Source organism: Leptodactylus fuscus, chromosome 11, assembly GCF_031893055.1.
Source record: "Leptodactylus fuscus isolate aLepFus1 chromosome 11, aLepFus1.hap2, whole genome shotgun sequence".
Taxonomy (NCBI): domain Eukaryota; kingdom Metazoa; phylum Chordata; class Amphibia; order Anura; family Leptodactylidae; genus Leptodactylus; species Leptodactylus fuscus.
Window position 1 is genome coordinate 29655849 of NC_134275.1, and position 27584 is coordinate 29683432.

Below are 27584 nucleotides of genomic sequence, written 5' to 3' on the forward strand. Positions count from 1 at the left end.
TTCACATTTTTGTGCTGCTCTTTCTTTTCACTGTCAAAATCTGAAATAAAAAAAAGATAAATCTGTTGTTTACTCGACTAAATCTAATATCCAATTCTTTGTGGTACTAGCAGACTATGGAGTAAAGTGAATCCAGGTACGGTTCTCCATCCATGTGTGTATTACTGTCTGGCACATCTGCTAGCAGCCCAAGTTGGGCAGGAAGAACGTCCCACTCTTCTGTCTCTGCACATTTTAGAACCTGTGATGGGAACCATATGATCATGTTTTTGTCTCTTTACTAGAAGTGGGAAGAGTGAATCGTTCCAGAGAAGCCCATGCCAGACGCAGATTTCTAGGCTGGCTAAGTCCCAGTGCTTCCACCTCCATGTTTAGATGGTGCTACAGAAGGATATTAACAGATTCAATGCCAGTGCAGCATTTCTGCAATATGTAGAATAGAATTTTCGGAGTAATTTCATGTCAGTTTAAAAGGCAAGCGGGCATATCGCAGAAGTGCATCGACTGCTATTTATACCATGTGGAACATTGTAGAATTACAAAAGACACACAATAGCTTTGTGATCAGATCAACAAAATCTATGATGCATTTGACAATCACAACTGACACATTAGGAAAATTTCAGATAATTACGGAAGATGTTATATATGTATATTGTGCGTAGATATATTACACGCAACATGCCGTATGCGAATGTAGAGAAGAGCAGTATGTGGGCGACTGTACAGCTGACGGGGCCTCATGCTACTTTGTGCTGGTCTCACTAGTAGGTGTCAATTGCTTCTCTGACAATTATTGTTTTCTGTCTACTTTGGTTCCTATACTCGCTGTTCTTTTCTGCATATACTGTTCATGTTCTGCGCCACATTGAAAGCAGTGACCCATGTCTGACTGATGTAATTCATAAGTCTTAACTAGAATTGTCATATTGTCAGAATAAGTAATATTAATTTATTGAAGCATCAGTGCATAAATACTACACATTACCCATGTCATTGTGAACTGCAATTTATCTTAACATCCACAATGTCTTTAATTGGTATTAATGGTAGTGTTATTAGATATTGCTTCTCATTCCACCATACAGGTATGGGGTAAAGTGAACACTCAAGTCACTTTTTGGATGTATCCCTACTCCTAGGGCCACTTAGTTCCTACTGAGACTCTAGTTATAGTGAGCATGGCTTGTAGAAAGTGAAATACTTTGATCATCTTCTTGGCCTTCAGGGCCCGAACTAACCCCAGCAGAGGAACAGGGGGACTCCATCCAGAACCTAGCCTTGGGTAGAGTATTCGGTATAATCTGAAACTTATTACTTTGGATATAGATTTAATCTGACCTGAAGGGGTTTTCTAGGACTGAACTAGGCCATCCACAGAGGTGTGCTACAGGGGGTGCAGAGGTAGCAATCAATGATGAGCCTTAGGGGACCAAAAGGCCCCTCTGCAATACAAGAAGACATTAGCATTATAGATAACACATGATAAGTAGGGGTCCATAAGTTTCAAGGTACCCCTCTGGTCATCCATATATGATTGCCACACACACTAGGACAGTGCCAGAAAATATTTAATTCGTGAAATCCACACAATGACAATATAGGTTGATACATCATATACACACCATGTATCGGAGACAATATGTACAAAAAAGAAACAGTAGATCGCAAAATTTAGGACGTTTTGGTCAAAAGATCTTCCTCAGGTAAGATCTACAATGGAGGTGTACAGGTACACATGGCCATGTTTGGGGTCAGAGGACCTTTTTTTGCCAGCACCACCTATCATCTATTAGAGTGTGCGGCTCCATTGTTTACATTTTTGCATCAATATATGATTGGTCAGGGTCTGACACAAGGGACCACAACAGATCAGCTATTTAAGAGACTTCAGATTTGTCTCTCAATACCAGTCACAGCTCTAAACATTGCATAGGGGCTATGCTTGATATTGCTGCACAACCCCATTCACAGTGGTCACGAGTGCTGTGGCTTCTTCACACAGCTGATCTGTGGGAGTCCTGGTTGTCAGACCCTCATTGATCAGATTGTGATGAACTATCCAAAGTGTCTCACCACACATTCTCACCATACTATATGATAGGAAAAGCTCATTCTATACTTCTATTTCCCCCAGTAGTGTTATGTACTTTAAAAGTGCAAAAACCTCCCTTGTCCTACACAGTTTAGCCCTGAAGTGTCCACTGGGTGTGTCCAGACCTCCAAGTACCCAAGTTTGGTTGCTTTGTCATTCCTGTTCGATGGATTGACGTGGATGTCATTTCCAGGCTGCTCCAGCAGAGAATCGAAGCATGTTCATTGTGGTTTCCATACTGTAGGTGGAGGTAGACGTGGTGTGTACATGTGCGTCGGTCTCACAGGGTCATTTGTTTTCTTATTGATGAGGATTGGCGCATGCACAGGATGATGTTGATACATTGACCACAAATCCAGTTCCATTTAAGCCTTTATCAAATGTGTACAGTATATTATGCTTCACCATTTTCTTTTTTTAACTTATGGCTGGTGACTTTTGTTTATTTGTGACCATCACCAAGAGATTTCATTGTATTTATAGACAGGTTTTGACATTCTTGGAAAGCAATTGGAGCTGATTTTCACTCCAGAGGATGGAACTTGATGGACCCCTATTAAAGTTACAATAACGTGCATGAATGCTATACATTACTTGTAACTGATATGTCAGTTTCCATTTTGATACAGCAAGAAAAACTTCCCCCTCCTCGACCTCCTCCACCAAGGATCCAGCGCAACACCATGCCCGTGAGTAGAGTTTGCGAGTCTGTACTATCACTTACAACTTTGCCTGACTCGCTCTCTGTAGCTCTAATAAAGTGTGTAAGTTGGGTCTATCATATACTGAATGAGCAAAAATGACATCCAGACTCAATAAAACTCCTCTGTGAATGGCAGAGAATTGAAACTTGCATTTCTCCAAACTATATTTTTGTGACTTACACATTCACTTGAATAGGACTGAGCTGCAATACCAGATCTATACTTTTTTTCTCTTATAAAAACCCTTTAAAGAAAACCTGTCAAGTCCATTTGGGATCTAAACTAACCATCAGGTCATTTTGGGCCAAAGGTTTAGTGTCCCACATACCCCTATGCTAATCAAGTTGGTCCTAGTATTAAAAATAAAATTCCAGCTTCTGTCCTCAGCGCATGCAGTTTATCACTGAACTTGTAGTAGCACTCCTCAGCCTTACTGCGCATGTGCTGAATCTTGGCCGCATGTGCATTGAAGTCGAAGTGTACTGCCTGGCTATAGTGACCACAGATGATTTTGATGAGATTTATCAGAATCATCTCCAGGTAAGTATAAAGTTTTTTTTTGTATTTTGGTTTTTTTCTGTTATCCTATTTCCTATCCTGTTATTTGAAACACTAGACTACTTATCGATAAGTACCTATAGGTCATTTAGTTCCCACAAACTAGGGGGCTGGTTCCCTTTTAGTGCTCTTTATTGAAAGATCTGAGTGGACCTTAAAAAGTTTAGTCTGTGGAAAAACAAGACTCTTGTTGAAGTTCTTGCTATAGGCCCTTGGTTCTAATCTGTGACCCTTAAACTGGCCACACATTATATTAATGTCCACCGAATTGGATTTCAGTGGGGCTGCTCACCCATTTATATCATAAGTATAGGTGTATCCAGAGTCTTCTCTGCATGGCCAGCTTTAAAGGGGTTTTCCAGGCTAATGTTATTGATGACCTATCCTAAAGATCATTGGGGGTCCAACACCTGGCACCCCATCGATTAGCTGTTTTCAGCATCTGATAACAGAAAATGGAGCAGGAGGTAGACAGCACTGTTCTCTGTATAGTGGCAGAACTGAGTCACTGCAGATAACCTCCCAATCACATGAAAGGGTATTGATCTGCAGTACCTGATCTGGCCACTACACAGAGAACAGCAGTATCTGCTTCCTACTCCATTCTCTTTGTTATCAGATGCTGAGGACATCTGGCACTTATTGTATGGGGTGTCGGTTGTCACACATAGGATCATTAATATTTTTACCCTCTCTGTTGGAGGGCCATAGATTGGAGCCCCTTGGATTGCCCAATTAAGTTTCCACAGAGAACTTAGTGGTTAGTCAAATGACTAATATACCATGGAATGTTATGTATACCGGTAATCTGTGTGTGTGTGTGTGTGTATATATATATATATATATATATATATATATATATATATATATATATATATATATATATATATAGTTAATAACAAAATCTGCCATTTAATTTAATTTTAGTAGGATTATTATTAGATACAGTAGATAAGGAGAAAGCTAAAGGTTAATATTTAATGAACGTCAGTATTATATTAGAGAGGGATTAAATAGGAGATTTATATCAAGAGGTGGATTTAGAGAAATTGTTGAGAAGTGAAGGGTTGTCAGACAGGGCAAGCAAAGTCCATTCCTGAGTGTAGGGCAGCGCAAGAGAAGTCTTGTAGCGGTGTATGACTGAAACTATGATAAAGGACAGAAAAAGAGCAGAAAGGACAGTTTCTGGATGAGGTGGGACTTTTAGGGAGCATAAGGAGCAAAGTGATTTATGTAAAACACAACTAAATGTTAATTTTAGGTTAATTTGAAGCCACTGCGGAGATGCCATTAGAGCTCTAGTATCGTCATAGGTGCAGTAAAAATGATCTATCAGTGAGGCACCATGGAGTGCAACACAAGAGCTCTGCACAATGTGGCAAGGGGGGCAGAAATCCGGAGGTCAAGGGTATTGTGACCACCATAGGTCATAGGTCATGCATAACTGTGCACTCTCCAAGTCTTCTCTGTACTTCATCTATGTGTTTTCTATGTGTATATTTTTTTCCTAAAAGTCTATCACCAGGGAAAAGCATATTAAACCAGCAGCATAGTCAGACAGTTACATAGGTCAGACTCGCCTGAATGTAATACTTTTTCTCCATGAGATTTTTTGTCTCTGTTGCCAAGATATTAATTTATTTCAAAATATGCAAATGAGCACTGAGGGCGGCTCTGTGGCTCCACACCGCTCTGATACACCCGCCTTCCTTTTTTGGCAGAAAGGACCAGGGAGCTATGCCGAAATCTCACCTGTATTTAGAGCATTGTGTTGTGCAGCAGTTTGGAGCAACAGAGCCGCCTTAAGTGCTCCAGACTACACAACTACATATTCTGAAATAAATGAAGATCTCTACACAAATTTTCATGAGGAAAAGGAGTTAAGTTCAGGTGAACCTGACCTGTCTGTGTTGCTGGTTTAATACACTTCACCCTGTTGACAGACTCCCTTTAAGCTATGGCTTGTGTATGTCATAGCTTGCCTATTGGATGTGGTCTAACTCTAACCGAATCCCAACAGTCACTAGACATCCAATATGAAGGAGTCACTGGACTAGCAAAGTACACTAGCCCCTTGTAAAATCTGTAGCTGAATACTATATAGTCCTCCATATCCAAGTGACAAGCAGCTGCGGACGCTTCAAAGGAGCAAATGCAAGTTTTGGTTTTAGATTTTGTAAAAATCATTTTTGCTCAAAGTCTTTTGTCTTACATTCACAAAATGGTTAAACCTGGGCACTTCTTGCTAACAATGCATGTTCTGCTACTCTTGTAGTGTAGCAAGCATCTACTGCATGGTTTCTTATGTATTCATCCTATGACTTGTGAAACCTGGTGAAGGATAATGTGTGAAACGTGTCAGATTAATATACAATCTCCAATATGTCAATCATTGGGCTATGATATAGACCTTTATACCTATTGTCACATGATTGATTTTATTCTAAAATGTCACTACTTCTGGCTGTCCTTCTATGTAAGGAACTGCAGACAATATAGTTCCTACAATGCTCAGTAACAGCATCTAGTAACAGTGTGTATACGTTGTGAGTGATGGCTCGCTTTGGTTCTGAGCGTGTTGAACTGATGCATGTGTAGTGGCTTTAAATGGAGCTTACCAGGACCAAAATGGCTCCCAAACCAATAATAATGGTTTGTAAGGGCCTATAACAGGAGAAGAAACACTAACCAATGCAGTGCAGAAGTATTCCTCTTTCTATGGCAAGTGCATCAGGGGTGGAGTATAATTTGCCTACAGACAGTTTTTACGCAAAGAGAGACCAAAAAAGAGACGGTTAAAGAAGCAATTCTAGGGGAGATCCAGAGGCAAATCAGGTCCATCCCCAGAGCACTTGCAGGCTGGTTTGCATATACATAAAAAGATGATTCTCTCTGCATTTTGGGGGCCATAAAGGTATCTTTCTGCTCTTATTTAAGGCATTATTATTCATTTAGGGTGTGTTTTGGACCCAACAGACTCCACTTAAACCAAATGACCCAGCTCAATGAAAACTCAACAAATGTTTGTTGTTACTGAATATAAATCTCAGGCATAAATCTCAAAAAAATGCCTTGTGATTGAGAAGACACAAAGTAAAACTCAATAGAGATGTATTTGCTAAATCCAGATAAACCTAGACCTCCGGCACACAGCCACCGTACCATTCTTTGTGCCACACATTTTTAATATGGTGTCTCCTAGTTTACTATAGACCTATATTCTACATCTATGTAACTCTATATACTACAAAGGAGCACCAAGGTTTTTTTTCTCCTAGATCCTGCGTTTACAGAGGTCTCCTGGTCCATAATACATGTGCACCACTGGATGATAAGTGGGACCACTGTATGGAACAATATGCCACTTCTGGACACGTTGTATTCCTCATCCAATGGGAATACTGAGGCATCTTTACTTAGAATTCTTTGTTGTGCAATTCCTCTGTTAGGCTAGATTCACATGGTGGAAAGTGAAGAGAAACTCGAGGCTGCCTCAGATTCTTTCAGCCCTGCTCATCCTATGTCTTTGCTCCTAGAAACAATGGGGCTAAACAGACTGAGTCTTGTGCTGCAGATTGTACAGCTGAATAAGCCCTGAATAAGCCATGGAATCCGCAGCAAGGTTGATCAGGATGACACTTTTTTCCCAGTATCCATCTTTTCTCCTTTTGCCCTTCACATACATTTGTAAATGTTGTATATACTTTGTGTGTATATACAGTACTATATAAAAAATTATAGGCAAATGTGGGGGAGAAAAAGCAAAGTAAGGGTGAATTCACACTGAGTAAACGCTAGCTTATTCTGAACGTAAAACACGTTCAGAATAAGCGGCGTCTAAAGCAGCTCCATTCATTTCTATGGGAGCGGGGATACGAGCGCTCCCCATAGAAATGAATGGGCTGCTTCTTTCACTCCGTGCAGTCCCATTGAAGTGAATGGGGAGTGCCGGCGTATACGGCAAGCTCTGCTCATGCCGGAGCGTACACGCCGGCACTCCCCATTCACTTCAATGGGACTGCACGGAGTGAAAGAAGCAGCCCATTCATTTCTATGGGGAGCGCTCGTATCCCCGCTCCCATAGAAATGAATGGAGCTGCTTTAGACGCCGCTTATTCTGAACGTGTTTTACGTTCAGAATAAGCTAGCGTTTACTCAGTGTGAATTCACCCTTAGAATGTTTTTAGAAATAGAACGGTTAATAGTCTGTTCTTTCGTTCATTGTAAAAAAAATATATGATAGCATCTAAATCCCATCAATATTTGGTGTCACCTTTGCCTCCTATCAGTTCTTCTCAGTACTTGCAGACAGTTTTTGAAGGCACTCGGCAGGGAGGTTGTTCCAAAAATCTTGGAGAACTATGGAATCTTCTATGGAATATTCTTCTAATCCCAGACAGACTGGATGAAGGTGAGATCAGGGCTCTGCGGGGGACGTATCAGCACTTCCAGGACTCCTCCTCCAAGGGGCAAAGATTACACAAATCTTGATGAGATTTAGATTTCTTTTTGTTCATTTACTTTTTTTGTAAAATAACAAAAATAGACTATTAGCATTTCTTCTTGTGAAGCATTCTTACTTTATAGCATTTTTCCCATGCCTGTCTGAAACTTTTGCACAGTACTGTATATTTTATTTTTTTTTCTCTTGGGTCTTAGTTCTTCAGCCCTTATCTGACAGCTCCTTTGCTTCCTACAAGTTGGCAGGAGCTTTCCTAGTTCCTATTCTTGGCAATGATTTGTTCATTTGTCATCCTTTTGAGAAATAACACATGGTTGGCATTCATATTACCTAGTTACAGTATTATTTTAAAATCTAAGATTTCATCTGCCGTCTCTAAAATGTCTCGTATTGTATGTATTTTTATGGTCTGCCTAAATAATCCAAGGCTTTCCTGATATCACATCAATACCCGCTGACAATGTGTTGCCCTATTATTGGTATTTTATGACCATATAAGCTGTGATGGCGACTCATGAATTTGCAACAGTCATGGAAGATTGAAACAACAAGCACAGTTAGTTCAGAAGAGTCTTCTGGTGTCCAGGGGCTTCCTACCATGAAACCCAAGTGGATTTAGTGCTGCATTTGTGCAATTGCTCTTATTATCTGAGAAACTTTAACCTTTGTCTGTGGACTACTTTGATATATGAAAACCAATAGTTTGCAGGTACTAGAATGGTTAGGTCATATGGCTATATAGGTACACCTAAACAGAATAACAAATAGGTAAGTAATGGATTTAAAGTGAATCTCTATGATCTAGGTACATAAGATAGATAAGATAGAGGGAGATGTGCTGAGCACAGGGTATATAGCATTGTAGGATTTGTTTTAGTATTTTTATGCATAAACCTATTTAAATGTTTTCTGTACTCTTCCTGTCAATCACTGTCTGTGGGCGGGGAAAGCAGGACTCAAAGGCTCTCTCTAAATGCTGTTGGTGCTCATAAAGAAAGCCTGCAAGTTCTTCCTTCCCCCTCTCACACACAGCGATTGACAGCTGTCCTTGTATAGAAGAGCTGTCAATCACTTTGTGTGGATAGCAGAGGCAGGAGTCCTGCCTCTGCCGTCCACACAAAGTGATTGACAGATCATCCTGTATGATATTCCCTCACCGTGGGCAGGCAGGCAATGGAGGTAACAGGACTCTCGGGGCTTTCTATATATCTACTGAAAGCATTTAGAAAGAGCTTGTGAGTCTTGCTATCTCCATCCACACACCATGATTGACAGCTCTTTCACTATGAGTTCCAATACATAGACAGCTGTCAGTCATTGTGTGTGGGCGGGGGAAGCTCCAAATGCCTATTACATAAAAATACGGAATCGGATCATAACAACCTGTATATCATTGAGCTCAGTATCTCCTCTTCTATCCTATGCTACCCTCTGATAGGAGACTGATCCACTTCAAAGCAGTGCTCGAGAGTCACTCATTCACAGATTATAAGCTTTAGTGAGGGAATGAATATGGTTACCATTATACACGATCTGTTACCGGCAAGTATTTGTCACAGAGTAGTATATAATATATATCTATATAACATGTTTTATGATAATACATTTGGTAACCCTGATATCATTCTGTCCTGTCTATCTGATCTCTTTGTTCAGTATACAAGCACCTGTAAGAGATAAAACAGAACAAAAATTGTATCATCCATTGTGACTGTGTTATATTTGGAGAGTAGTGATATTGTAAGATGCTGGAACCTTATACAAACTAGAAAAAAAACCAAAACATTAAAAGTAGCTTCTTTAATGAGTCCAGGACGAACCCCATTGGCTGTGCTCTTGACTAATGACTCACAATAATTAATCACTTTCTCCTCGTCTGTGTAACGCTTCATCTCTTTCACTTTTGCTGACTACAAATTTGTTTAATTGATCTCACTAATTCTCTCCTTTTATATAAAACTCACAAAGTATGCAGAGTTCTCTTAAAGGGAACCTGTCGCCAGGTATGAGGCCCCTAAACCTTCAGCATGTCCTTATTCTACAAGGTTTAAGGCCCCAAATCTGGTGACCTCAGTCCCATATGTTAATATGTTAGAGATAAGACCTGGCCTCCCCTCCGGTGTCTTTCATTTATTTGTTTATTACTTTAACTTACTGTAATTCTTTATATATTTCTTTAAAGGGGTTGTCCCATCACAAGGATCCTATCTATACTGCTTGTTAATGTGGATGTAAGACTTTTCCTAAATACATTGCTTCAGCAGAACTGCTTTGTTTGTCCACTATCTTACTTTATTCATTTCTTTGTGGCCACAGCCCTGACTTAGCCGCTCATGAGTCAAGTGATGTATCTGCTGCTCTCAGGGGGGAGGGAGGAGGGGCTAAGAGCAGGGAGCGAGCCTGTGTATCTAGCTATTCCTGTGTCTACACCACCTGACCTAGCTTCCTTCTATCAGATAGAGGAGAGGAGCTGCTTTCATTTCTTTTGTTCTCCCAGTTATCAGGCTAGCTAATTCAATTGTGCTCATTATGGCAGAGACAGGCAGTCTCTGTATGTAACACAGAATGGAGTTGCTGCTGCCTGTACTTCATAGTCCAATATGGGTGAGCGGAGCTACACGTGAATTTGGGGGCGGAGCTAAATGGCAGGTTGCATGTGAAACCCCGCCCACCAAATGATGCAAGAAACCAGGAAGAAAGAAGATTTTACAGCAGTAAAGACTGATGAGTATGTGAGGTGGGAATACCCCTTTAAGTATCAGGACAGCAGCAGCAGTGGGGGACACAAAGAAAGAGGCAGGACAGCAGCAGTGGGAGCTACAAGAGAAGTGTCAATGGAAGACTCCAAAAAGGATCATAACAGTAGTCAAGGACCTGAGAGACGTATTGGGACAGAAATAGTGGGACATCAGAAAAGCATCTGAACAGCAGCAGTGGGAACTCGAGAGAAGTGTCAGACGGTAACAGTGGGGAACCTGAGAGGTGTCCGGACAGTAGCAGTGGGGAACCTGAGAGGTGTTAGGACAGTAGCAGTGGGGAACCTGAGAGGTGTCAGGACAGTAGCAGTGGGGAACCTGAGAGTAGTGTCAGGACAGCAGTAGTGGGGAACCTGAGAGGTGTCAGGACAGTAGCAGTGGGGAACTTGAGAGGTGTCAGGACAGTAGCAGTGGGGAACCTGAGAGGTGTCAGGACAGTAACAGTAGGGAACCTGAGAGGTGTCAGGACAGTAGCAGTGGGGAACCTGAGAGGTGTCAGGACAGTAGCAGTGGGGAACCTGAGAGGTGTCAGGACAGCAGTAGTGGGGAACCTGAGCGTAGTCTCAGGACAGTAGTAGTGGGGAACCTGAGAGTAGTGTCAGGACAGCAGTAGTGGGGAACCTGAGAGGTGTCAGGACAGTAGCAGTGGGGAACCTGAGAGGTGTCAGGACAGTAGCAGTGGGGAATCTGAGAGGTGTCAGGACAGCAGTAGTGGGGAACCTGAGAGTAGTGTCAGGACAGTAGCAGTGGGGAACCTGAGAGGTGTCAGGACAGTAGCAGTGGGGAACCTGAGAGTAGTGTCAGGACAGGAGTAGTGGGGAACCTGAGAGGTGTCAGGACAGTAGTAGTGTGGTATAAGGACCAATGGCTCAGATTTGTTCTGAATCCGAAACTGAGGAACTGCGCTCTCTTATTTAGTGGTTAAAAGTACACGATTTTATTGACTTCAGACAAACTTTCACACAACGCGTTTCGGGCGTTATACTACGCCCTTCCTCAGGTGTATTAGTTTCCGTGACCGCTGGGCTGGTTGAGCGAGCCTGTGTATCTAGCTATTCCTGTGTCTACACCACCTGACCTAGCTTCCTTCTATCAGATAGAGGAGAGGAGCTGCTTTCATTTCTTTTGTTCTCCCAGTTATCAGGCTAGCTAATTCAATTGTGCTCATTATGGCAGAGACAGGCAGTCTCTGTATGTAACACAGAATGGAGTTGCTGCTGCCTGTACTTCATAGTCCAATATGGGTGAGCGGAGCTACACGTGAATTTGGGGGCGGAGCTAAATGGCAGGTTGCATGTGAAACCCCGCCCACCAAATGATGCAAGAAACCAGGAAGAAAGAAGATTTTACAGCAGTAAAGACTGATGAGTATGTGAGGTGGGAATACCCCTTTAAGTATCAGGACAGCAGCAGCAGTGGGGGACACAAAGAAAGAGGCAGGACAGCAGCAGTGGGAGCTACAAGAGAAGTGTCAATGGAAGACTCCAAAAAGGATCATAACAGTAGTCAAGGACCTGAGAGACGTATTGGGACAGAAATAGTGGGACATCAGAAAAGCATCTGAACAGCAGCAGTGGGAACTCGAGAGAAGTGTCAGACGGTAACAGTGGGGAACCTGAGAGGTGTCCGGACAGTAGCAGTGGGGAACCTGAGAGGTGTTAGGACAGTAGCAGTGGGGAACCTGAGAGGTGTCAGGACAGTAGCAGTGGGGAACCTGAGAGTAGTGTCAGGACAGCAGTAGTGGGGAACCTGAGAGGTGTCAGGACAGTAGCAGTGGGGAACTTGAGAGGTGTCAGGACAGTAGCAGTGGGGAACCTGAGAGGTGTCAGGACAGTAACAGTAGGGAACCTGAGAGGTGTCAGGACAGCAGTAGTGGGGAACCTGAGCGTAGTCTCAGGACAGCAGTAGTGGGGAACCTGAGAGGTGTCAGGACAGTAGCAGTGGGGAACTTGAGAGGTGTCAGGACAGTAGCAGTGGGGAACCTGAGAGGTGTCAGGACAGTAACAGTAGGGAACCTGAGAGGTGTCAGGACAGTAGCAGTGGGGAACCTGAGAGGTGTCAGGACAGTAGCAGTGGGGAACCTGAGAGGTGTCAGGACAGCAGTAGTGGGGAACCTGAGCGTAGTCTCAGGACAGTAGTAGTGGGGAACCTGAGAGTAGTGTCAGGACAGCAGTAGTGGGGAACCTGAGAGGTGTCAGGACAGTAGCAGTGGGGAACCTGAGAGGTGTCAGGACAGTAGCAGTGGGGAATCTGAGAGGTGTCAGGACAGCAGTAGTGGGGAACCTGAGAGTAGTGTCAGGACAGTAGCAGTGGGGAACCTGAGAGGTGTCAGGACAGTAGCAGTGGGGAACCTGAGAGTAGTGTCAGGACAGGAGTAGTGGGGAACCTGAGAGGTGTCAGGACAGTAGTTGTGGGGAACCTGAGAGTAGTGTCAGAACAGGAGTAGTGGGGAACCTGAGGGGTGTCAGGACAGCAGTAGTGGGGAACCTGAGAGGTGTCAGGACTGTAGCAGTGGGGAACCTGAGAGGTGTCAGGACAGTAGCAGTGGGGAACCTGAGAGTAGTGTCAGAACAACAGTAGTGGGGGACTCCAGAAAATGTTGCCCCATTTCTTAAAATAAATAAATAAATCTGTCATTCCAGATAGTACCCTTAATTTTTTTGGGGGAGAGGGGGTTGCGCTAGTACACCACTGTCCTCTTATTTTCTACTTCTGTATATTTTGTCTGAATATATACTATTATATTTCAAATAAATAGAACATGAAGGTGTTCATCCCTCTAAGGATAAGACACTGGTGGATGGGGGGATGTAATAATTTAGGTTTTGTCCTTGTTAGTAAATAACAGCACTTACTGACTCGTGTCATGCATTGTATTGTCAGTTTTTTAGTGTTTTTATGACATAATACACAAGTACACATTGCGCATCTCGTTCTAACATGCTTTTGGAGCTTTCATTGAGACTGAACATATTTTGTCACAATGCCATCTTGATGTTATCGCTACTTTCTTGCAAGTACTGAAATGAGCTTTTGTCATCGTAATATGGCAAATATCTAGTGGGAGACTTTCACAAATTGCTTGAAATTGATGCCTTAAAAAGAACAGGGTAGGAAAGAAACCAAATTGAGCTATTTGGGTAAATCACCTTAAATTTCCAGGTATAAGCTGCAATGTGTCTGATGTTGTCACCTCTTGAGAACCTCCACATTTTCATGTTAACATCGGAGATGTTATTCCTTCGAGCTGTAGACAGCCTCTTGACCTTCGCTGTGTTGTTGCTGCAATTTTACCTTTCATTGTCCCTTTTGTATCATATACCACTGCCAGCCAGATCATTGCTGCCGATCGCTTTGCTGTGTCCTTATATGTGTTTAGGTGTCATTATTAGTGGGAAATTGTGGGATTTTTTTATATAGTGCTATGACATGACAGCATCCACTAATATTGTGGAGATAATACCCAGGGTACTACACAATCTTTCATTTTCACTGAAACGTCAGGCTCTGCTATGGCGTGACATAAAAGGCCATATGTGCCGAATGGTCTGTGGCTGAATGACCTGAATACTCATCTCTAAATAATATTACCATATAAAACGAAATAATTTATATATACATATATATGTAATCTTATAAAATTACACATATATATATATATATATATATATATATATATATATATATTATAAAATAGTTAATATAGATAAATAAAACATATATATATATATATATATATATATATATATATATATATATATATATATATATATATATATACACAGTAGTTCAATATATAATTCATACAGTACTTCAATATATTGAAGGAAAATCCATATACCGTATATACTCGAGTATAAGCCGAACCGAATATAAGCCGAGGCCCCTAATTTTACCACAAACTGGGAAAACTTATTAACTCGAGTATAAGCCTAGGGGAGAAAAGCAGCAGCTACTGGAAAATTTCAAAAATTAAAATGGTTGGAGTTTTTTGGGTGCTGGGGAAGGGGAGGGGTTGTTTTGGTTGTCTGTCTGTCCCTCCCTTCCCTGAGCTTGAGGACTGGGGTTTTTCCCCCCACTTGGAATTCAGCCTGGCTGAATATAGGGGATCTGCAGTGCTCCTACTAACCCCTCCCCGACGGAACAGGAGCACTGCAGATCCCCTATATTCAGTAGACCGAGCACTCTCAGACACAGGGATACCTAATGTGTATGTGTGTCACAGTCATTTTCTACTTTTGTATGTATTCTAGGGAAAGGAGGGATTTACAACTTTTATTTTTTTATATTTTTTAAAGCTTCTGTTTTTCCTCACTATTTTATGGGAGATTCTATACATTGATATTGTGGCTGGTCATAGACCACCCCCCCCCCCCCCCCCAATTTTTTTTTCTTTGCTGACTCGAGTATAAGCCGAGGGGGGCTGAAAAATTCGGCTTATACTCGAGTATATACGGTCACTTTTACCAGCAGTGGCAGCTATAGGACAGTACCCTGCTGGGCTCATGGATATGTAGATTTCCAACCACTGTCCTGTATACCCATTCACAGCCTGTAGCGGGAATATGGAAGTCCTGCATATATGTAGTAGCTTATAGTTTGCACCCATATCGTCTCCTGACTTGATTATTGTATCCGCCCAGTCATCCGCCGCACATTAGTAAACCTGGTTTTCATCTGGTTTGATCTTCGTTGCATCTACCAGGCTGACTTTTCCTTACTAATTGGTTTACTTATGTTTTGCCAGTCCCCACATTGGCTCCCTGTTTCTTTTTGGACCCAGTTCAGATTTCTGTTTCTCATTGTAAAAGCTCTCCGCAGTGTTGTGATCTGCCGCCTTCTTCTCATCTTTCTTCAGTCGTTTGCTTGTGCCTGTAACCTGTGACTACTAAACTACCGCCAACTTCTGCACCTATCTCCTGGCTGGTGCCTGTGCTCTGTAATGCTGCACTTACACTTCTCTGCATAGGAAATTCTTATAAGGATATTATATGCATTTTTCAACATGTATAGTTCCATGCAAAAGTTTTAGGCAGGTGAAAAAATGCTGTAAAGTAAGAATACCTTCAAAAATAGCAGTATTAAACCTAAATTCCATCTATATTCAGTGTGACCTTTTTCCTTTGCCTTCTATCAGTTCTTCTCAGTACTTGCAGACAGTTTTTGAAGGAACTCGGCAGGGAGTTTGTTCCCGCCATCTTGGAGAACTAAGCACAGATCTTCTGTGTATGTAGGCTTGCTCCAATCCTTCTGTCTCTTCATATAATGCCAGACAGACTGGATGATGTTGAGATCAGGGCTCTGTGGGAGCCGTATCATCACTTCCAGGACCCCCCCTCCAGAGCGTAAAGGTCACACAAAATATTGATGGGATTTAGATTTTTCTTTTCTTCATTTGTGTAATTTTGTTAATTGACCAGATAAACTATTAACCCTTCTATTTCTGAAAGGATTCTTGCCTTGGAGTATTTGTCTAACCCATACATCCCAACCGTCCCGGATTCTGCAGGACATGACCCTGAATCCGGGAATGTCCCGCAGAATCGGGACGGTTTTCCGCTCAGAGGGATGTATGTCCCAGTTTCAACTCATCTGTGTCCTGCTTCAGCATCATCACATCGCGCCCAGAGCCGGAGCTCAGCGCTGAAGCTGAGACAGCAGACAGAACGGCAGGGGATCGAGGAAAGGTGAGTATCAGTGTTTTTATGTTATATACTTTGAGAACAAATTGAGGAGGAACATTAATCTAGGGGCAGAGATGTAAGGGGAATGTTATACTGGGGATAGAGATGGAGGGGGGACATGAAACTAAGGGCAGAGACGGAGGGGGAGGGCATGAAACTAAGGGCAGAGACGGAGGGGGGACATTATACTGGGGGCAGAAATGGAGGGGGGACATACTGGGAGCAGAGATGGAAGGGGAACATTATACTGGGGGCAGGGATGGAAGGGGAACGTTATACTGGGAGCAGAGATGGAGGGGGGACACTATACTGGAGGCAGGGATGGAGGGGGGGACATTATACTGGAGGCAGAGATGGAGGGGGGACGTTATACTGGGGGCAGAGATGGAGGGGGGACATTATCCTGGGGGAAGAGATGGAAGGGGAAGATATTATACAGGGGGCAGAGATGGAAGGGGAACGTTATACTGGGGGCAGATGAAGGTGGCAATTAAACTGGGAGGGATTAAGAGGGACATTAAAATGGGGACAACTGGAGGGGGACATTAAACAATGGGGGTCACTGGAGGAGGACATTATACCGTTGGAGTAGCTGGAGGAAGATCTGTTTGCCTCTTGTTGCCCCCAGTTTCATGTCCCGCTCCAGCTGCCATTATAATGTGGTGACATATAATTTATGGGTGACTGTAGGAGAATTATACTGTGTGGGGGCACATGAAAAATGAATGAGAATGGGTGGAGTCAACATAAAAGTGGGAGGGACATTTTGTCCTTCTTTCTGTTTTTCAAGCGTTGGGAGGTATGCTAACCTGCCTAAACTCTTGCTCAGTACTGTATACATCTAATGGATTTAGAGGGCTGGGAATCCAAGGCTTTTTGTCCATTGTACAGATTGGATAATCTATGTATAAGTGAACATTCCCTTGTCTATTAGGAATTGTCTTTTTTCAGTAGATCCTTATTTGTAATTTATTCCCTGAGTTACTCTTTTTTTGTGGTAATCCAGGGAACATAGGAAATCGGATTCCCCACAGCAGCTCTTTGACATTCAGACGGAGAATATTAATGTCAATTTGGAGGGTTTGTCTAGAAGTAGATTAAAAAAAGACTCTTCCCCACCTAGGAGAATCAGTGCCACTCCTGTTCTGTATTGCAGCTCAGTCCAATTCATTTGAGTGGGATGGGCTGCAATACCAGGCACTGCCTATTGACAAGAGTGGTGCTGTTGCTAGGGTAAAATCAAGCCATATCCTAATGCTGACAATTCTCTTTGGTGCCAGTATCCTCTGAATGGATAGGAATGGACTAGCTTTTACGGATAACCAAGGTAAATATCTAGAGGGAAATAGATTTTTATATTCTACTTCTGTTGCTCTTTTTTTGGGGGTATTAAAGGGTGCTACCGATTTATCTTTAGTATAGGCCATCAGTACCTGATTGGTGGGGGGCTACATCTAGTCCTGCATTGATGAGTTGTTTGGACTTTCACGGAGCGCAGTAGTGTACCGAGCTAAAAGCAGAAGGCTCCGTACACTGTATAGTAGCAGTATGATTTCCCCTTGATGTAAATGAGAGGTAAGCTTCAGCAAATTTGCTCGGCCACTTTACAATGTACAGAGCCATCGGCTCCTGACTCAGATGGTGGCCCCCACCAATTGGGTACTGATAGCCTATCGTGAGGATAGACCTTTACAATAAAAGTTTGGAATACTCCTTAAATATATGGATGCTACAGACCCCATGAATGGCATCTGGGCCATAATCCCTCTGTATCCTGAGTCTGCACCATGTTTATTATGAAGATTTACGGTAGATTTTTTGCTAATTTGTCCTTTTCTTTAGAAAACCTGGAGGCAGAAGCTTGGTTACCTAGTTAACCCCATCCTGTACAGCTGTGGCAAAGACTTTGGGATGAACTGCAAATCTGCGACGTATCTAAATATTGTGTAATGTTTTATTCCCAGGTCCGTCCCCCGAGGCCAACTGTTGCTCGCCGGCCCAAGAGTAATGCTGTGGTGGAGAGCCGCCGGACATCTATCTCCAGCCCTGACCAGTAAGTGACTGCTACCTCTGCATTATCCGTGGGCACATGGTCATCTTGTAATCACTTACATCTAAGTATATTCATGTAATTTAAGTATTCATAATGACATACTGAGCAAGGTTATCGAAGAAGCAGCCACAGCTGCGAGGGTGCTGAAACGGGACCCCACTGATCTGATTATTGATGACCTATGCTAAGTGATCCTGCAATAGTCCTTTAAGATAAGATAAGATAATCCTTTAATAGTCCCACCATGGGGAAATTCAGTGTGTTACAGCAGCATAGATAATACAAAATACAAGTATGTTCTTTTCTGTTACATGGGCACATTACTTTAAAGGGATCCTATCATTGGATACCCTTTTTTTCTGACTAACACGCAGGAATAGACTTAAGAAAGGCTATTCTTCTCCTACCTTTAGATGTCTTCTCCGCGCCGCTGTTCGGTAGAAATCAGGGTTTTTCTTCAGTATGCAATATGAGTTCTCTTGCAGCACTGGGGGCGGTCCTCAGCGCCTCAGCTACGCCTCTATCTTCTTCTGGAATGCCCTCTCCCTGGGCGATTTCTCTCACAGCATTGGGGACGCCCCCAGTGCTGTTTGAGCGCTGAGGACCGCCCCCAGTGCTGCAAGAGAACTCATATTGCATAACGAAGAAAACCCGGATTTCTACTGAACGGCAACGCGGAGACTTCTAAAGGTAGGAGAAGAATAGCCTTTTTTAAGGCTATTCCTACATGTTAGTTAGAAAAAAAGGGTATCCAATGATAGGATCCCTTTAAGGTGTTCCCAGAGACTTATATATTCATGACTTATCCTTGGGTTTGGTCACGGTAATCGGGGGGGGGGGGGGGGGGGGGAATGACACCTGGGAGCCCTGCTGGTCAGCTGTTGGCCTTTTTCCTGTGCCACATAACATTATGGTATAGCAGCAGCTCCGTCACATTTAAGTAAATAGGACTAATAGCATGCACAGCCTCTGCGATTCCTGTCGATCCTCATGTAAATAGAACTAATAGCATGTACAGCCTCTGCGATATACTGCAATGTGCTTGATATTCAGTGTAGAGTCTGTAGCACTCACCCGAGCTAATCTTTGTGGGTCCCAGGTGTTGAATCCCTACATATCAAATATCATCAGTACATAAGTCCCAGAAAACCACTGTAAGTCCTGCCCCTAGTGCCAGTGGGTGTATATGCCCTTTATGGCAGGATTTATATGTTGTGATCTGGACTGCTTAGATCTGCATGGGTACAATTGTTACTATATACACTTGTGCCCTATAGTTTAGTATTATTTATTATTCAGTGGGTTTGTTTGGTGACTGTCTCCCCTCACATAGTATTAGTACATCTGTTTATAGCACTTCTCAGCGGCTGTGTTAGGCCGTTTTTATATCTGGAAACCAGAAATTGGCAGGTTTTTCATGCTGCCCATTTTCTGTCTTTAATAAAATGCCTTATTTTGCATCTTTTTTTTTTTTTTTTTTTTTTTTTTATATAAATCTTGCCTACTTTCATTAGTGTTCGCTGGAGCAAGGTGTAACTAGACCTCTTGGTTAATGCGCAATGTATATTTTTAGTCATGTTTTCAAGTTGTCATATCGCCATACCCATCTGATTTTGTGATCACAATACAAACTGAAGGTAGCAGTTTGCACAAAAGAATACAAAATGCTAATTTCTTTGTATAAGGTAATTTCTTTTCACAGGCTAGATTTATTTATTTTTTTACTGTGGGCAAAAGAAACGGAACGTAGAACTCTATTGCCCTCTTGTGGCCACAGATGGTAAAATGCAGATTTTTGTTTCCTAGAAAATAATAAAATATATTAAATGGCCTTTTCTTTTTTTTTTTGGTGGGTTGTGCAAACTTATGGATTTTATTGTACCATTTCAGACTTTTTCCAAATGCTGTTGCTTAGACAAGGTTTTCTTTCCATATATACATATAACGTATTCTGTAGCATTGTACAGAAATAGTGCAGGTGTTTATTATTAATAATAATTTAATTTATTAATTTCATTATTAAAAATTATTATTTTTCATTGTGATATTTAAATGGGAAGTCAAATATCAGGAGAGTTAAAACGTTTAAGGAGTCGCTTCTTAGTCTACTTAACATGCACTCTGGGGTAGAATTAGTAGAATGGTCTAGAAACAAAATTGTCTTAGTTGCCCATGGTAACCAATCACAGCGCACTCTGCTCTGGAAGAATTTGAGCTGCATTGTGACTGGTCGCTGTGGATCATCAGTATAGTGCCAGTGGAGCACCCTATGCAATATCAGCCACATTCTCCATTCTTTAATGCTCCACATTGTCGGCCACAATCCTTCAAATACAATATAACGTAATCTTTACTTCCCAGACATTCTGCCATTCTGTACTCCGTTCCAGTGCAAAAATACACTGCCTATGGGTAGACTTTGTAATATATTTCATCAGAGAAAAATTCCTCCTCCTTCTCTTATCGGGCTGTTTTCCTGCACTCAGTCTCTGTGCTAAACTGATTTTCACAGACTGCAGGTCCTATAGCTCAGATTACACATGTCTATGGAGAGGGGAGGGGGAAGAAATAAACGGAAGCAGAGAGAATCAGAAACACAGTGTGCGATGCTGGAGCTAAATAGGAGCTTTGCAACACAACCAAATAACCACATTCACATTGATACAGATCAGGACTTCCCTATGTATGTCCTGCATGGTCCTATGGCTCTTTCTAACAGAAAGAGAGAGAAATCGTTATGCAGCAGATTCTCCTCTAGTTACTGTTAGCAGGGTATGGCATCTTGTCTCCTCGCACCAGCTCAGAGAGAACTGCAAACTACATATGGAGCCTGCATCAGGGAGCACGGCTAAATAATATAAATCCTGTAATGACCAGAGATGGTATTCTGCCCCAAGTATTCCATTCACACATTTTGGATGAGTCATGGAATTAATTTCCGCATCAAAATCCATCTTGCCTACAGACTTCAATCAGCATTTCATACATATACAGTATATGGGGTTTGCACAACCCTGTTATATACTATTGACAAAGTCATACAAGAATTAGCATCTTACTCATTGTCATGACTTCTGAATGAAGAAATAGCTTGAAGCCTGACACAGATTATATCCATTGAATGAGGGTAATCCAGATATGGATCCACAGCACTCCAAATGGTAAACCGTGGAGTACTGCCACAGATTTTATATTGAAATTCAGTATGTATCAGATTCATATGTGACATGTGTGAACAATGCACAGATATGCAGATCCTACAGTATGTAGCGCTCCCATCTGTTTATTGACCTCTGCTATGACACCATATAGTCACACGTCAGTGGTAAAGGAACGCATAGCCCCTGATCACTAATGGCCCTCTTCATCTCCAGACACGGATCGACTACCATTGGTGCACACGTCTGCTAGGAGTGTGATAGAAGATGTAACGGTTAATAAGATATCACTTCTGGCACACAAGTAGTCATCAGTAGATCTCTCTCTGGATTTTTCTTACAGTCCAGTCCATGTTTGTTCATATGAAGACACCTCAGCCTCTAGTCTTATATAAAAGCTACTTATTATTATTTTCCCTCCGTCCTCCCATTATAATCTCCAGCTCATTTAAATGTCAATTAAATTTGAGATATCTACATTTGTCAGCAGTTCCTGCTTCTGGCCACAGTGATGTGAGGCAGGCCTGTCCATGATTTCTCACCATGCATATCCTCCTCATTAAAAATAAAGCCATGCACTTGTAATAATGCACACAGGCTCCGCACTACCCGCGGCTATTGCAGGATGTGTGTCTGACATGGTATTTAAAAAGAAGCAAGCTGTCACCAGTGTCACGTGCAGGTGTTAACACAAGGGGAAGGAAATGTGCAGTGCGTTACAAGCAGTGGTCTTGATCAATGATGATGAGTGTTTGACATGCGGTATATTGAGCCTCAACACAGCAAAATCTCAATTATTTTCAGTGGTGGAACAGTCTAAACATCTCCAAGTATGTTAAAATGTCATAAGAAAATATGTGCAATGAAGAGCATAATATGTACACCAGTAGATAGTAGAGCACATAGCAGCGAGTCACCGTGAACATGGCAACTGTGTTGTGTCCTTGCTCATTTAGTTCACAATGCCTTACTAGGTTATTTATAGCAATGGTTTATATAGAGTATACTATTGATCCTCTGTCCACACCATAAAGATTTTGTCTCATATTATATATGGTTAAATTCAGCCCATAAAACATTTTTTGTATATAAACTTAATTAATTTTTTTTTATAGCCCTATGTATTCCAGGATTAATGTTAGAACAGCACCACCTGCTGTTCCTATTGAATTTCAGTTTTTTGGTCCATCTCTGTAGATGTGCTAAGGTCATGCATGCTCAGTATTGCATCTTTTTATGCTCCTCCAAGTATACAGAGGAACCTCTGGTGTGGTGAGCCGGTTGCTTTTGTCCACCTTAGTACATTTACTGATATAGTGTCGTGTACAGATCGTCTTAGCATATGATGATGGTGCAGCTGTCGGGATAATTCACTCCACTCACTCAATCTTGCACTCACCTTTCATTCAGGCTATATATTGAGCATGTATTGCACCTTAAATACACGCTGCCACCAATATTGACTATGGGCTCAGTAGAATCCCCACTCACACATGCACACAGAGAGTCAGACACAAAAGCTTTAAAAAGGTAATGGGTTCATAGAGCACACATAAAGTACCATTAAATGTAATAATTCAATACCCAGGGGTTCAATGAAATATATCAAAAAGATAAGACAAGCAAAACAGTTTTTAAAATCAAAAGGAAAAAAAGACAGAAAACCTGGTAACTTAAAGTCCTTTTGTTTCCATGGAGCTTGGAGAGTCTCTTAGATAGGATGGCCAAAACCCCGCCTGCTGCTGCTCCACAAAGGTGTGACACAGTCTCAAGATATTCGCAGTTTTTCCAGGGTGTCCCCTCCTCCTTCACAAGGTGGTAGATGAACTTTTGAGATCATTGTCTGGTCTAGCCACAAAACGAAGAAGCAATGCAGAGATCATCATCCTTTTAAGGATGTGCAAATCAGTCTGCAAGTGCATCAGGGGCGGGGCCTAATTTACTTCATTTATCTACAAACAGCCAAAAGTGCTCTGGATTTCCTTTTGGAATGATTGCCCATTGCTTGCTATTATGAATTCTATTAGACACCCTTTAAGAACTTTGCTGTACCTCCTGCTATCTATTGTTATACATAGGTGACTAGAACACCACTAACTGTCTTCTTCTCCTGTCTTCTCAGCGTTGTGAAGCCCACACGCCACTATACTGTCTTCCTTTCTGAAGATTCCTCTGATGATGAGTTCCTGCAGGAGGAGGATCCTGTTTCTGCCTTTTCTGAAAACTTTATCTTCTCTGCTCCCTTTGAATGGTCTCTGTCTTCTTCTATCTCCTTTTTATACCTCTCATCTCCACCTACCTTACATCATCCCGAAGAACTTTACATGTATCTTTACATGTCTTATATATTTTGGTTTGAGATTGTCCGCCATATTAATTCACTTAATATTAAGCTTATCGGTATAGTGAGGAAAGTAAATAATCTTTGACTAATAGGCTCGCAATACTTGGAAGTTTTGTTGCTTTGTTTGTGCACAGTTTGCTGTGGTTTGGATTCAAAAGGAATGAGAATTGTAAAGGAAGGATATATAATTCATGTTCTTGCTGGATTCCGTCCTGGCTTTGGCTAAGATCTGTTCCAAACAAGCAACAAAAACTCCATTGAGGAAATTTATTAACAATGGTGTTTCCTAAACTAATCTTGGAAAAAATCCCCAACTGGGAATTATTAAGGGGCTCTGGACTAGAGATGAGCGAGTAGTATTCGATCAAATATCTCCCCTGCATAGTTATTGGTGTAAAAAAGTGCCAGGGAAGGTGGGAGGGGGATCAAATTTTTACTGTGTGGTATTCGGCCAAGTACACCAATAACTATGCAGTAGTATTCGATGGAATATTACTCGTTCATCTCTACTCTGTATTATTAATCGGGCGTAGAGGTGAGCAAACACTGTTCGGATCAGCCGATCCGAACAGCACGCTCCCATAGAAATGAATGGAAGCACCTGGCACGCAGACTTTGCCGGCGGCCGGCCGCTTGACCCCCCGTGTGCCAGCAGCTTCCATTCATTTCTATGGGAGCGTGCTGTGAGCGTGCTGTTCGGAACGGCTGTTCCGAACAGTGTTCGCTCATCTCTAATCAGGTGCTCTTTTGTAGGGCTGGTATAGATTTCTGGTACAACCCATGCCAGTTTTAGATAATAAATTTGTTAAGATGTCCCTGACCTGACAGACCCACTTTGTTCTCCACCCTTGTTAGCAAAAATGGGGGCAGGCACAGAAGGATGTGGCACAAATTTTATGGAAAAAAGGGATGTGCACCAAAGATGTACCACATTCACACTCATCTATACCAAAAATCTGCTGTAGATTGTGTTTCTCCCACCTTGGACTATGATAACAATAAGAAAACTGGCCATGTCTATGTATGTTCAGCCAGAGACCGCACCATGTATGACCTATAGCAGAACTCTGTCTTCCTTTCAGTATATTTGTATTTTTCAGTATATGAATTATTGACTTATACTTTTAACTTATCTTAGGCCTCAACAATATCGAACATTGAAGGAGTCCGATGCTGATGGAGATGAGATCATCAGCCCAGAAAAGGAAAGCGATTCAGTGCTTGACCAAGAACCAACACATAAGGAGGTCCCAAATATCAACCTGCTGGAAGATATCTTTAGTCATTTCGATACAGAATCACAACCACCTCTTTTAAGTCAAGCTAAAAGTTTAGAAGACTTGAGAACCCCCAAGGAGGACCATGAAGACCATTTCACATTTGATTATCAGGTGAAGTAATAAATGGTACAGCAACAAAACTGAAATCCTGCGATACACTTATGTATTACATGAATATGTTCAAGGGTTTTCTGGGACTGCCATTGATAATCTATCTTCAGGACAGGTCATTGAAGAAGTTCTCCTATTGCAGATGCTTATTGCCTATGTGGTAGTTAGGGAATAAGTGTCACATTCTCCATGGCAGGGGTGAACTTACCAGTAACCTGTGCAGATGTACAAGGGCCCAGTAGGTTACAGGCCCCATCACCTTAGCTGCAGCTTTCTACTGTCTATTAGCCTATGGGTAAATGCTAAACAACTTCAGGACTAGCAATGGCTTGGAGATTGTTAGAGAAACATAAGAGAGTGCACTATGCTGAGATACAGGAAAACAGGGGACCAATAACTGTACTTGTACATGGGCCCTCTGACTATGTCTGCTCCTGCTCAGTGACTTTCAGCACCCACAAAAATGAATTAATGGAGCTGCATCGCCCCCTATTGTTTACCAAGCACAGTTGACTTGAATTGAAGTAAGGCTACATTCATATCTACTTCATTAAGTCATTTGATCCATCATAGAATCAGAACAACAGACTGAAAGTAATAATAATATAGTAATGGAGGAAGATGAAGAACCTTTTTTCTGCATCTCTCAATACTTACTGTAATGTATAAAAACCAGATAGAAGTTTGCATCCTGCACACACATCTTCCAAGATATATTGAAAACATTGCTAAGACAAAGATCAAACTACTGTAACAAAAAAATATTTTAACACTAACTTAATGTAATTTTTATTTGACAGAGAATGGATCTCACAGTACCAGAGAGAAATCGTCTGGTGCCACCTATGAAACACAACCACCCATACAATAAACTATGGAGCATGGGCCAGGATGACATGGCTATCCCAAATAAATATCTCCAGATCTCACCTGAGAAGCACGCATCCCTTCCTGGGAGTGACACAAGTACTCCTCACAAGGAAATTACATCATTAGCCGTTGACAAAGAGGTAACCTTGAGCAGCAGCCAAGGTAATATCACTATTCCAAGGCCACATGGAAGGAAAACACCAGAGCTGGGCATTGTGCCACCCCCACCAGCACCAAGAGCCTCCAAGCAGCAAAGTGTGCTGTCAGTAACAGAGTCAGGTGGCAAGCTACAGCTCGGAGAGAACATCGGCTTCCCTGTGCAAGGAACCTTTGGAGAAGCATCCGTATCAGATGGACACAGACAAGTTTCTGACTCCAGTTCTATGGATCTGTTACAACCTGTTAAGGTTTCTACTGATATCTCTGTAAATGATGATATTCTTAGTCTGTTAGATCCTTTAATAGCAGGTCCGGGCCAGAGTGACATCATGCCTCCTCTAGGTAGTGGTCTTCAAAGCTCTGAAGCACCACATTACTCCAGCACTCCATGTTTTACCTCTCTACAAAGTGAGTTCACACCTGCAGCTTTCCCTCACCAATTGGGATTTTCCACCCCACCACCTGCATTTATGCATTCACCACTTAATCCATTTATCCAAGCAGTACCCCTGGACCATTCAGTCTCTGTAATAGGCATTACAGCGAGACCATTTACTCCACCAGTTGTCTCCAACTCTCTTTTCTCAAGGTCAGTTTTCTATCACAGTCAGAGACGTCCAACTCCACCCTTGTCAGGAAGTAATCTACTGAGCCACGTTGCATCTGGCCCGGCAGTCAATACACTAATGCAACAAAGTCAACCAACCTCAGAAACACGGCAAAACATTCCACCAATCTTGACTGGCCCAGTTGGCCATAGAACTTTACCTATGACTAAGCCTCCTGCCAAACCTCAAGGCAGCAAGCCCAGGGAGTATCCAGCCATCCCTCCTAGACCTTCAAAAATTTCAGACCCTGTTCTTCTACCCTCTAGGCCAGGTCAGTCCAAGGATCCTTTCGATGAGCTGCTCACCAAAACAAAAGAAGCAGTAACTCCAACCCCGGGCAAAGTAGAACAGCTCCGAAAGCGATGGGAGACTTTTGAGTAGGATTGAAATTTATAGCTTTTGGTTAAAGAGCAAGTGGTCCAGTTGTTAAAGAACTTGTGGAATGACCATGAGATCAAATATTTGCTCTCAAATTTCTGACTTTTTGGAATTAAAGGCTTTAATCACAATCGACTCATTATACTCTTTAGGTTTGGGGATCCCCCAGTGCTTGCTTTGTTGTCTGCTTGACTACTTTTCGGTCGGAATTTGTCTTGATGTAGAACTACTGAATCCAGCGCTTTATCATAACAAAAAGCTGATCCAGCACAGGCATCACAGTATGTGGTCTGTCAAGGACTATAAATCGACACATTACTTATCTAGTTAACTCCCCACCGAGTCCCTGGGAAGTGCTATATGA

General features: G+C 42.1%; 1 protein-coding gene across 4 annotated transcripts in view; it reads left to right on the plus strand.

The window, feature by feature from the left end:
• The window catches only part of DENND1A (DENN domain containing 1A), a 553473-nt gene extending 526122 nt beyond the window's left edge, over positions 1–27351 (plus strand). The window contains exons 20-24 of one of the 4 annotated variants that reach the window (XM_075260171.1): positions 2725–2784; positions 18224–18312; positions 23593–23721; positions 24953–25205; positions 26006–27351. In XM_075260171.1, coding sequence (XP_075116272.1) covers positions 2725–2784; positions 18224–18312; positions 23593–23721; positions 24953–25205; positions 26006–27223 — 1749 coding nt within the window. In that variant the 3' untranslated portion in view covers positions 27224–27351. The remainder of the gene's footprint in view (positions 1–2724; positions 2785–18223; positions 18313–23592; positions 23722–24952; positions 25206–26005) is intronic. The other 3 variants (XM_075260173.1, XM_075260172.1, XM_075260174.1) reach the window with 3 other exon arrangements.
• The last annotated feature ends 233 nt before the right edge of the window (positions 27352–27584 follow it).